Genomic DNA, 12,651 nt, shown 5'->3' with positions numbered 1-12,651 from the left:
CAGGTTGCTGTCTATATAGCTCGGTTACCCCTTCGTTGCCCACTCTGTGGCAAAGCCTGCAGCTGTAGATTGTGGCGGAAGAAGGTGAACAGGCAATTTAGTTTGAAGCAGGAAGTCTAGTCGTGTTTAGGATACCGAGTAGGTTTGTAAGAACTCAGGTGTTATATTTTTTGTTTATACTTGTTTTCAACTTTGGCTTAAATTAAAAACTTCATATATCAATGTCTTACTGTAGTTGTATTGCGTGCCTTTTATGACATTTTAAAAATAGAAATAGGAAAACTAAGTCTCTTAGAAATTGAGCAATGGAAGTTCAGTGGAGTGTTTGGATTTTGTCTCAGAAGACTGATGGATTTTCATGCTTCTGGAGTTAATGAAGTACCAGGATCTTTGTTCCTTCCTATTAATCACTTCAGGTACCAGTACCAACCTTACCGTTGAAAGCGGAGTACAACTTAATTTTTTGTTCTTTCCCATCACTTTAAACACACAAACTCTACATTTATTTCCCTTCTAACAACAAACTTTTTCTCTATCTTTCCTATATCCTTTCATTCTTAGGTGAAAGCATGCCTTTGCCTTCTTTCTGACCAAGGTCAATTCCTCCATGTAGTTTCTTTTTAATTTTTTTAAAAAAAGGTTTTATTTACTTTTAGAGAGAGGAAGAAAAATAGCAATGTGCAAGAGATACATGATCTCTGTTGCCTCTCGCACCCACCCACCCCCAAATTGGGGACCTGGCCCACAACCTAGGTATGTGCCCTGACTGGGAAACGGGCCAGCGCTCCAATCCACTGAACCACACTAGCCAGGGTTCCATATATTCTTAAACTCACCCCTTCCTGCTTCTATGAGTTATGCTCCCTTTTGATATATCCAGTGTTTCCTCCTTCACTAGCTTCTCCCTCTAGGCCTGGATTACATTACTGACTTTAGAAGATTTGGTGTGGACATCGTGTATAATATTTTCTACTTTAAGAAATAGAATTAATGATTAGAACGAATCAGTGTATTTTTAAGTTAATATTATTTTACAATAGTATCTGCTAAGTCATATATAGTCTTCGGAAAACCCAGAGATGAATCTTACTAGTCTAAACTTCTTCCCTTTCTCTTGCTGTTTTTAGGCCCAGCTGTGGTCCCTCACCAGTACTATGGAGTCACTCCCTGGGGCGTCTACCCTGCCAATCTATTTCAGCAGCAAGCTGCTGCAGCTGCTGCAGCCACAAATTCTGCTAATCAGCAGACCACCCCCCAGGCTCAGCAAGGGCAGCAGCAGGTAAATGTTAACAAAATGTATCCCTTGTAAGTCTGAATTTGAGTGTTGTATAAATTAAAACGTAATGTTGTTCCAAACAGAGAAACACTGAATGGGTGAGTTTCCTCTCAGGTTTGTATCTGAGCTCAGGCTCAGACTTAGCTGTGCTTATTAATGCTATTTATGAATCAGATTCTTGGTCAGTGTAACTAGTTGAAATAATGTTATACAATTTACATATGAGAAAACTGCTTAGAGAATTGTCCAGTTAAGGTACATGGCTAGAAGGTGGCAAAGTGAGTATCGTACTGATAGTAAACCTTTTTGCAGTGCTACAGTAACTGCTAAGCACCATTCTCAGATCGCTTCTGGAGCCCTTACAAGTAGCTTGCTACCAGAGGGGAGGTACTGGCACTTAAGAACGCTAACGTAGACTAAGTTGCATAACTTTTCTTGAATATAGATTCCTTAGCTATAAAATGGGCATGATAATCATTTGCATTTCAGTTTTCTGTCATCTACAATTACAAATTCTACTATGAAAAAGTTATTAGCATTACTTTTTAATAAGCAGCCATATTTTAATCCCAATGTTGTTTTTGCCAGTTTTGGTTTCATTTGTTTTCAGAAAATAGATTTTTCTTGGTGAACTCTTTTGTCATTGTCATTGAAATGAGAGGCTCTTTTTAAACTTTGCTTTTGGCCTTTTTGGACTGTATGTTTTATTGGAAAGCATTTGTTGTGTTCTAGGCACTATTCCAAATCTAATTGCTAGAAGTTTCAGCAAAGTCAGTGAAAGTCCATCCATTCCACTATGAAGATTCCTTTGACTCCTGATAAAACTTTTTTCTTTTCTATTTTAAAATACTTGTTTAAAAAAAAAAGAAAAGAAAAACTCCTGGATGTTGGGTTGAACACAAACACAGATAGCATTTTGAGAGAAGAGTTTAGAGTAGTTTCTGAACTTTCTAGATTAGGGGAGAGACTGTAGATGTTGATTCTACCAACCATGGCGAACTATAGATGGATGAACAATTATTAATTAAAATACACCATTGAATATCAACTTACTTATTAAGTATTAGTAAATTTTAAACACTGTTTAAATCAGTGCCTTTGAAATTTGAGTTTAATGACTTTTGTATCGTGAAGATAGGTAGGAAACTAACTCCTTTGATAGTGTTTTACAAATATATTTTTCAGACTTTTTAAAATGATTAAAGCAATTTAAAAAATATATATATGTATATATATTTTATTGTTGTTCAGTTAATAGTTGTCCCTATTTGTACCACCTTGCCGCCACTACCCCCTCCTGTCCCCCCCAGTCCCACAGTCAATCCCCACCCTGTTGCACATATCCATGGGTCCTTTATACTTGTTCCTTGACTAGATCTTTCTCCTTTTTATTAGATGTTAAAATATTACTTGTGAAATTTTATATATTTGCTTTCATAAAACCCAGACTTGTAAGTGTGAATTTGAGTGATACATAAATTAAAATGTAATGTTGGTCCAAACAGAGAAATACTGAATGGGTGAGTTTTCTCTCGTGTTTGTATCTGAGTTCAGGCTCAGACTTTGCTGTGCTTATTAATGCCATATATGGATATTGGCAGCTGACTTAAGAACTTTGATTTATCATCAAGATACGGCATAAATTTCTAGAGAGTGTACCAAACTGACACCTGTTGCTCTCCTCATTAAAATAGGATTCAGTAGTCAGGACTACCTTTTTCCTCAGGCACCTTGTCCACTCCCCTGGCCCCTGACCTTTCCTTTAACTCCTAACCAAACATAAGTCTAGTTTATTATGCCCAATGAAAACAGTGCTTGTATTGATGTTTTATAGTTCTCCTGTAGTTTTGAACTATTAGCATTTGCCATATCTCTGTACATGCTGTTTACTTTTCTCAAAGTGAGGCTTTTCTGGGTTATTGGTTAGGTGTCTTGCTAAGTCTTGGCCTAAACACTCACTAATGTTTTTATAGTGATTAGCTATTGGTTACTGATTAGCTCCTGCATACTAGGTGTGTGCCTTGCAGACATTAATTCTCATACTTTCAACACATCTGCAAGATAAGCTGTTACTCTTACTATATTTATAGATAAGGAAATTAGAGACTTTGGATAAATTAAATGTCCTTACATCTCTTCCTGCCATTGTAGACAGTATTGTTCAACTTATGTTCATTTAATAAATATTCAATAGATTCCTAGTGGTGTTTTTCTTACCTTTTTTTTTTTTTTTTTTAACCAAATGGTACAAAGAATAATCTGTACCCAGGCCCTTGACCACATGTTTAACTGTTAAAAATAGCAGTGTTAATGAAAGTGATCTGATAAGTACTTTGCCTTTGAAAACATTGCAAAATGTATTTGTTTAAAAACTGTGGTAATTTTACCTTTGGTCTGGGTTTTGCGTTTTTACTTGCTATAGGATATAGATTCTTCAGAGTACTCAGAATAAGAATGATTACCAGCATCTTGACATCTGTGTTTCATTAATAAAAAAGTAAATTCTTTATCACAGTGACCAAACTGGTATTTTGCACTGAAATGTCAGTGTTTTTAACTAATATCTATCTCCATTTAGATTGCTGTGTGTTTGTGGACTTTGTGAGAGGAGAAATAGAAATAGGTCAGAAGCCTCCTAAATTAAATCTGGTGGACTCATTTGGGCTTTGATGAATGAGAATAGTGTTGTAGGGTAGAGGTGTTCTCGTATTCCATAAAGAAAATACATCAGTAGCTTCCTTTGTGTGTGTGTGTGTGTGTGTGTGTGTGTGTGTGTGTGTGTGTTGTTTTTCTGTCACGGATATTTTAACTTAATTTTGAGGGTAAATTATCCTTGTTCATTTTATCTAAATGCCCTCCCCCCAACTCCATCATACTTTTTTTGTCAGAGCCAGTGACATTATATTATAGAGTTACTGTTTATTGTCTGTCTCATTTACAGAATAAAAGCTCCAGGATGGCAGGAGCTTATTCTTTGCATTATTCCTAGTACCTGCCAGATGGTAGGCATTTAAAGTATTTGATTAATGAATGAATATCACTTTTATATATACTTTTGGCTGCCTTATAAAGGTAATACATTTAAAGTAAGAATGGTAGAATGAATTCCATTATATGAAATGTTAATTCAATTTTTATCCTCACAGCCGTGGCATATAATAAATGCCATTATAGGAAAAATGTTTTTACAACCACCAGTTCTTAAAAGTGGACTCATCACAGACAACAACAGTATGGTGGTTACCGAGGGAAGGAGGGTGGGGGGTTAGTAGAAGGTAAAGTGGTTTAAATATATGGTAACGGAGGATTTGACTGTGGGTGGTTGGCGCACCATGCAATACAAGATGATATATCATTGCATTGTACACTTGAAACCTATATAATTTTATTGACGAATGTTACCTCAATAAGTTTTAATTTTTAAAAAGTCAACCCAACTTAAGCATGTGGTGGGTTATATCTAATGAGAAGAAAGTAGTTGATTTATTTCTGTGTTCCAGGTTCTTCGTGGAGGAGCCAGCCAGCGTCCTTTGACCCCAAATCAGAATCAGCAGGGACAGCAAACAGATCCACTAGTGGCAGCTGCAGCAGTGAATTCTGCTCTTGCTTTTGGACAAGGACTGGCTGCAGGAATGCCAGGTGAGGCGGCATTGTTATTCCTATACTTTGAGGGGGAAAAGTCTGCTTGTTGGGAGAGATTCAGAGAATAGGCAGTGCTTTTAGCTTGCCTAGACTTGTCATGATTTGGCGACTGGCAAGGATGACATATACTTGCCCTCACTTAGACCACAGTTCATTGATGAGAGCACCAAATTGTTCTGAGCCAGTCTTACTCTTAGAATAGTGGAGATGTGCACATCTCCACACATTGCTTAGAACATGCCATTTTCGTTGGTGATGATCTGTTTTCTCCCTCAGGATTAGGGATAGATTACTCCAAGGCTTTAGTCTCTATGCTGATGTTTTTGAACAGCATTATTAGGAAGAAATTCCTGATATTTCTTGATAATGTCATCCCTTACATTTCTGGGATCTCTTCTGAACCAATAGTAGAGGTACTTTGTGGCTACCTATGTATGATTGATATATATCTTGAATATTTGTAATTTTGGCTCACTGTAACCTGGTCCTATTTTTTGCATGGACTGGATATAGTTTGAGGTTCTTCCTTTGACACAGATCTTTATGAGACCTCAGTGTAAGTTTTATGTATCCTTATTGACCATGGCACATAGCCAAGTTAACTGATTCATTTATGAATTTAGTGAGTACATTTAACTTGTTTTTAAAAATTTTTTAAAGATTTTATTAATTTATTTCTAGAGAGAGAGAAAGGGAGGGAGAAAGAGAGGGAGAGAAATATCAGTGTGTAGTTGCCTCTCATATGCCCCCAAATGGGACCCTGGCCTGCAACCCAGGCATGTGCCCTGACTGGGAATCAAACTGGCGGCCTTTTGGTTTGTAGGATGGTGCTCAGTCCACAGAGCCACACCAGCCAGGGCTAACTTGTATTATTTGTTTTGTTAGTTACTAAGAATTTATGTTTTATTGAGACATCACCTGTAATTTCTTATATGGGTCAGTAGGGTTTGGAGATTTCCATCTCATATGGTATTAAAAGATCTGTTAATTGAAGCCTGTCTAGGTTTTTCTTGCTAACTTGCAGAATATTTAGGCCTAGATTAGTATGTGGTATGGAAGTACTATGATAGTTATGATTATTTGTACCCTCTGTTATTTATATAATCAAGAAAACATTAAAAAATTGTCAGTGTATGATTGCTGGTGATAACCTGAGTTAGCACTTTGAAGAGTATAGTAGGTATTCTCCATTGCGCCAAATTTCTTTTCTAACACTAGTGCATAATAACACTAGTCTTTGTGTGTCGTCTATCATGCTAGATCTTTCACCTTTATCTTTTAGCTTAATCCTCACAAGAACTTTATGAGGGCAGGTATTATTATTGTCATCATCTTCATTTTACAGATGAGGAAATGGATAACCAGAGATTCAGGGTCATGCAGCCATGTAAGTGTTGATGCCAGCATATGTATCTAGGTCTGACTGTCCCCAGAGATGAGTTTGTAACTATTTACAGTATGCTGGTGCCCAGGGGACATTTGTTAGTTTTATATATATTTATAATATGTTGGCTTGCTATTCCTAGGTTATCCAGTCTTGGCTCCTGCTGCTTACTATGACCAAACTGGGGCCCTCGTGGTGAATACAGGAGCGAGAAATGGCCTTGGAGCTCCTGTGCGACTTGTGGCTCCCGCCCCAGTCATCATTAGTTCCTCAGCCGCACAAGCAGGTGAGTTTCCATCAGCGATCTAAAGCAGTAATGGGTGACATTCTTAAACTAGGTGGCAATGCACCTTATTTCACAGTTCTCAATATAATAATTCTGCCCTATAGTATTCCAAAGAGAATCAGAAGCAGAAAATGACGTTGTTAGATTCTGATTTTGTGGATGGCATGGGCCATTTGGTTAGCAGCAGGGACCCATTCCACTGCGAACAAAGGAGGTTAGATTACTTAAATAAAATGGTATCACTGGCAGAAGTTCAAGGCTGATTTCACAGAAATCTGTGTCATTATTTTAAAATAATGTAGGTTTTTTTGTTTTGGTTTTGGTTGTTTTTGCAGGAGGAAGGGTGGGGAGGGTAGGAGAGGAGTAGAGAGACAGAACAGAAGAATAAATTTTGGTTGGGGTCGGTCATAGGTTTTATTTTAAGCTATATATAATTAGGAATAATAGCAACATGCTTAAGTGTCTTAGGAATTTGAGTGATTTTAGTAGATGGTTGACACTGGTTCTAGAAAAATGTCTTTAACATAGATACTTGTGAAACGTGAGATTTTTGAAGTAGTTATATTTAAAATGAATATATTTGGTATTTGTACCTGTTTTTAAACTACATACTCTTTACAATTACCAACATAGTCAAGTTGCATTAGTGGTATTTTGACTCCAAATTGAAAGTTGAAATAGAAAATAAAAGCTTCCAATGAAGGCAGATCTGTGTAGTTCTTTACAAAGTTTGTGTCAGTTTGAAAAGATACAGGAGAATTAAGAGATTTTTCAAAAAAGGATAACAATATAGTTAGGAAATGTGGCCGATCCCTTTTATAGCTCAGTTTTTTTCTTCTTTGTAGCAGTTGCAGCGGCTGCAGCTTCGGCAAATGGAGCAGCCGGTGGTCTTGCTGGAACAACAAATGGACCATTTCGCCCTTTAGGCACCCAGCAGCCTCAACCCCAACCCCAGCAGCAGCCCAATAACAACCTGGCATCCAGCTCTTTCTATGGCAACAACTCTCTGAGCAGCAATTCCCAGAGCAGCTCCCTCTTCTCCCAGGGCTCTGCCCAGCCCGCCAACACATCCTTGGGATTTGGAAGTAGCAGTTCTCTCGGCGCCACCCTGGGATCAGCCCTTGGAGGGTTTGGAACAGCAGGTAGAAATCAGACTGCTATGCTGTTAAAACTGAATTTTAATTATTTTTACTATCTTTATGGAACACTGACAATGCATGGAACCATGGACAGATACCACAGGCAGAGCTGGACCGAGCCCCGTGGGAATCCAGCCGTCCCACTTATCTCTGAGATGATGGACTCTTAAAATCAAGATATACAGTTGAGGCCTATTTCAGGTTTACACTCGTGTTGCAACTTATTTGTATTTCAAAGTCGATTTGTTACAGGGATTAGAAAAGTTGGGGGATTTTGCAGGCATTGGGGAGAAAATGGAGGAAAGCATAGAAATGTGGATGTTAAAAACAGGGAAGACAATTTACCAAAAATCACAGGGTAAAGGACTCTTCTACAATCTCCAGGCCTAAAAAGTCATGAGTTTTCTGCAGTCTCTTGAGAAGAATTAAGGTGGATATTTCAGAAAAGTGGGAGGAAGGAAATTCGACCACGATATTTTTAACATTTTGATGGGAGAAAAAATTTAGGAAAGCAGTAAGGTAAACAATGGGATAATTAGAGTGTTTGTAAAATAGTGTGATGTCAAAAGAGAAGAGTGTGTTTGGGAGAAGGTATCTTACACTGGAATGGGGATCTAGTAAATAACTTTTGATTGAACAAACCTATTGAGAAAACAGGCTTTCGTATGTCTTGTGTATGGGGCAATTACCCCATTTACACATCTGTTTTCTGTACTCCATTTTTCTACTAGAACCTTTGGGTTGATGAAAGGCATTCTTTTTAGCCCATTTTCTTTCACCTTTTCCATAGCTTATGTGGCCATCAGGGCTTTTGAACCCACCTCCACCCCATAATATATGACACAAAAGGAAGGTAAATTTAGCATTTGTGTAATGGTTTGAACAAAAGTTTCATGTTAACCTGAGCCATGTCCTCTTTATTAACTTACCTGCCCCTAGAACTGCCACATGAACAGTTAGGTTGTCTCTGCTGACAAATTTGTAGTGGTAAGGAGTCTGGATCAAAGTGTTAGGAACAGGTCACTGGGCTTGTTCGTCAAAGAACAGGCCTGTTCTTATTTGCATTGTTTTAATTCCATTTTAGTTGCAAACTCCAACACTGGCAGTGGCTCCCGCCGTGACTCCCTGACTGGCAGCAGTGACCTTTATAAGAGGACATCGAGCAGCTTGACCCCCATTGGACACAGTTTTTATAACGGCCTTAGCTTTTCCTCCTCTCCTGGACCCGTGGGCATGCCTCTCCCTAGTCAGGGACCAGGACATTCACAGACACCACCTCCTTCCCTCTCTTCACATGGATCCTCTTCAAGCTTAAACCTGGGTAAGAACCATTACTCTAACACCACCTTTAACTCTAGAAATCTCTTGCCACTGATGCCATTAGACGTACTTTGCATAAGCAAAGGACAATCCCTTTAACCTGGAAGTTTCCTGGGTGTTGTGCCTTCCTTGAGTACCTCATGTTATTTAGGCTATACCTACATAGCGTAGTAGTTTTGGATTTATTCAAGTTTGGGTTTATTCCCTGTATATTCACTTCAGCTTTAGTATGAACATCCTGTTCCCTGTTCTTTGGGTATACGTGAGACTCTTTCATTATAAACACAGTACAGATTCATTTTAAGTAAAGCTGGAAAACAGAGACATAGAAAAAGGATGTATTCAACTAGTTTTATAACTAAAATATTACCATGATTATTATTTTGCCTTATTTTTCAGACTTCCCCCATGTATACATTTAATATCTTACTTTTTCCACATAATTTTATTTTAAAAAGTTTGCCAGGTTCTTAAAAATATATTTGTATATATTTTCTTGAACTATATAGCATGCTAATGGGTATAGGTGTATATTTCCCAGTTGTATGCTACATATGGGATTTTAAAATGTTACCATCTAGATCCTAGAAGGCGAGGAGGAGAAAGAGGCTTCTTAAGCCACAAGCTGTAAAAATATAAAGACACTTGTTTCACTTAGGTGGCAAATTTCTAAATCCTTGAAGTGATAGAAGATGGTGTACACTCCTTTCCCCCAGTTATTTATCAGGTTTGAATTTTGAAGTACTGATTTATTTCTTAGGTGGCAGAAGTTGAGACATAGAATTAGAATGACCATATAATTTATCATGCAGCCCAGAACACTTTTCAGAGTGAACTGGGTATGCTGTGATGACAGGCCTAAATCTGGACTGTTCTGGGGAAAATTACCATGTATGGACACTTTGTCTAGAAGATTCTGGTTTTTAATTTTTTTCCCGTAATTCTCCATTTATTGTTATTATTTTTTAATTGACTTTTTTTTAAGAGCACTTCTAGGTTCTTAGTGAAATTGAGGGGAATGTACAGAGATTTCCCTTGTACCCTCTGCCCCACAGATGCATAGCCTTCCCCCAAATCAATATCCCCCACCAGAGTGGGACATTTGTTACAATTGATGAACCTACATTCACACATCATTATTGTCCAGAGTCTGTAGTTTACATGGACTATTTTCACTTTTTAATCAGCAAGATTAAAAGTTGCTTTATGGACTCAGAAATGAGGACTGACTATAAATGAATAGTATGCTTTCATTTGGAAAGACAAAGACTTGGAAATGATTTTTAAAAATAAAAGAGACTTGAAGGGGATAGGATAATATAGTTGCTATTCTAGAACTAATCATGCTATCTCTGAGTTTGAGAGATTAGTTTTGAGGCAACATTATTTATATGTATAAGTACATATACACATTTGTGTTTGTGTGTGTATCCCAAAATTTCATGCGATAATAACTATAGAGTTTTAGAGCTCATGGTCCCAGGTTACATACGGACATTACTTTAGAAAAGTTGTAGGGACCTTCCAGATTGCTAAGTCTGTATCAGATAGCTAAGGAAATGGAGTACATTGCATAAAAGTGTTCTCTAGTGACAGAATGCCTTTTTTTAAAGACTGAGGGTTAATGCAGAATCATGTTTAGCATGTAGATGAGAGGAACTAACAATTATTGAGTAGTTATTACCTGATACTACTAATGGTTTTGGGTGCTGTTATATAGCTCTGGAAGGTACAATATTATGCCTATGATACAGAAGTGAGGAAATTGACCTACATATCTTGCCTAGGTCTTCTCATATCTGAACAGATTTAGTGTCAAACCTTTTTGACTTGAAAGGAACAATTAACATTATATATCCTGTCACATGATGTTTCCAGGATATCTTTTAAACCAGTGCATTATCAGATGCAGTAATCTTACCTTTTAATTCCTTGGTTTATACACTTGAACTGTGTCAGCTCTTACTGAGTACTAAACTAAATATGTAAGGTCAGATGGTCTCTGTAGTGAATATTTAATTCTGCTGTTGAAAATGAAATGTTATTTACAAAAATAGGTGGCAGGCCAGATTTGTCCTGTGGGCTGTAGCTTGTCAGCCCCTGAACTAAAAGCTGTGGCTCTTGGTGCTGGAAAATGGAGCTTGAAACATTACTTGCATGCATGGTGCCTTTCCTCTTTCCAATGTATTAGCAGTTTAATGAAATACCTCCTTATTCTTAATTCATGTTCCCCCTGTGAAGTAGGCAGAACTATTGGTGTGAGTTATTTCTTTTCTTAATGACTAGCTTTCTGCCTAGTTTTATTTTTAACGTATCTTCTCCTTTAAAAAATTTACCTGTTGAAGCAATTTAGTTGCATGTATTTGCATTGGACTTGCATTGCTGCATGTACAACAATATCATATATGTCATTTTTGAGGAACTTTGTATCCTGATTGGTTAGAGCTTTGCCTCAGCTCAGTCTCCTTCTGAAAACAGTTCTTGTATGCTTTAGTCCTAAATAAAGGTGTGGTACTTGGTTCTTAGCAGTGTCCATACAAAGGCCCTAAAGACATTCTGGTACAAGAAACTTAACATTTCTTTGCCAAGTATATATTGGACCACTCCTAATATAGCTTCTATTAATAATACTACTTCACTCCTGCCACCAGCTGTCATTTCTTGGATCACTAACAACCATGCTAATATTTATTCATTGTGTACATTCATTGTATTAAATACTCAAATGACTGTTCTGTACAGGGAAACTTAAACTCAGCATGGTTTCAATGACTTTCATAATATCACACAGTTAGTAAATGTTTGAAAGCACATTTTAGCCTATATCTGTTATTCCAGTGTGGATCTTTTCTCCATGATACCGTTTTCACACTTCCTCCCAGTAGTCAAATATATGTTAGGATATTATAAGAAATATCGTTGACCTGCTTGGTTATTTTTCTCTCATTATTTATTAAACAATCACTTGTTGAGTGCCTACTTAAGACTCTTCAATGCTTTTTCCAATACCCATTATTTGAATACCAAACTTTTAAAAAACAACTTTAAACAACTTTGAGTTATATCTCACCATAAAATTATATAAAACTAATTTCCAGTGTATAATTCAGTGATAACTTTCTGAATTGTGCAACCATCATTATAAATCAGTTTTAGAATATTTTCATCCCCTCAGTAAGATTCCTCATGTGACTATTTATAGTTACTCTCTGTTCATACCACTGATCACTTCCTGTTTTTAAATTTGCCTTTTCTGGACATTTCATATAAATAGAACCATACAGTTAACGTGATCTCTTGTTTGGCTTCTCTCCCTTCTCATGTTTTTGAGATTTCATCCTTGATGTAATGTGTATGAGTAGTTTGTTTCATTTTATTGCTGAATTGTCTTCAATTTTACGGTATACTACATTTTGTCTTAACCACTCCTAGTTGAAGGAATTCTGTTGGTTATGGTTTTTGGCTATTAGAAATTATGCTGCTATAAACATTTGTATACAGATTGTTCTGTGGACTCATGCTTTCATTTTTCTAGGAGTAGAATTGCTGAATTGTATGTTGTTTTTATGTTTAACTTTATGAGAAACTGCTAAACTGTTATCCA

At 37.0% G+C, this 12,651-nt stretch overlaps 1 protein-coding gene and 1 non-coding gene across 10 annotated transcripts in view; both read left to right on the top strand.

Annotated features, from left to right (window-relative positions):
* Positions 1 to 12,651, top strand: part of PUM1 (pumilio RNA binding family member 1) — a 113,327-nt gene that overhangs the window by 71,289 nt on the left and 29,387 nt on the right. For 6 of the 9 annotated variants that reach the window (XM_090268977.1, XM_090268975.1, XM_090268970.1 and 3 more), the window contains 6 exons: positions 1,128 to 1,279; positions 4,777 to 4,915; positions 6,264 to 6,305; positions 6,445 to 6,588; positions 7,434 to 7,730; positions 8,812 to 9,048. In XM_090268977.1, the coding sequence (XP_090125103.1) occupies positions 1,128 to 1,279; positions 4,777 to 4,915; positions 6,264 to 6,305; positions 6,445 to 6,588; positions 7,434 to 7,730; positions 8,812 to 9,048 (1,011 nt within the window). The remainder of the gene's footprint in view (positions 1 to 1,127; positions 1,280 to 4,776; positions 4,916 to 6,263; positions 6,306 to 6,444; positions 6,589 to 7,433; positions 7,731 to 8,811; positions 9,049 to 12,651) is intronic. The other 3 variants (XM_090268978.1, XM_090268973.1, XM_090268972.1) reach the window with 1 other exon arrangement.
* Positions 5,027 to 5,104, top strand: LOC150014505 (small nucleolar RNA SNORD103/SNORD85). Its single transcript, XR_016510291.1, has one exon. It is a non-coding gene; the product is annotated as a small nucleolar RNA SNORD103/SNORD85 (small nucleolar RNA).

This window comes from Furipterus horrens, unplaced genomic scaffold (assembly GCF_987537825.1).
Source record: "Furipterus horrens unplaced genomic scaffold, mFurHor1.1.pri manual_scaffold_3, whole genome shotgun sequence".
Classification (NCBI taxonomy): domain Eukaryota; kingdom Metazoa; phylum Chordata; class Mammalia; order Chiroptera; family Furipteridae; genus Furipterus; species Furipterus horrens.
Note: the sequence above shows the minus strand (reverse complement) of the source record. Positions and strands in the feature narration are given on the sequence as shown.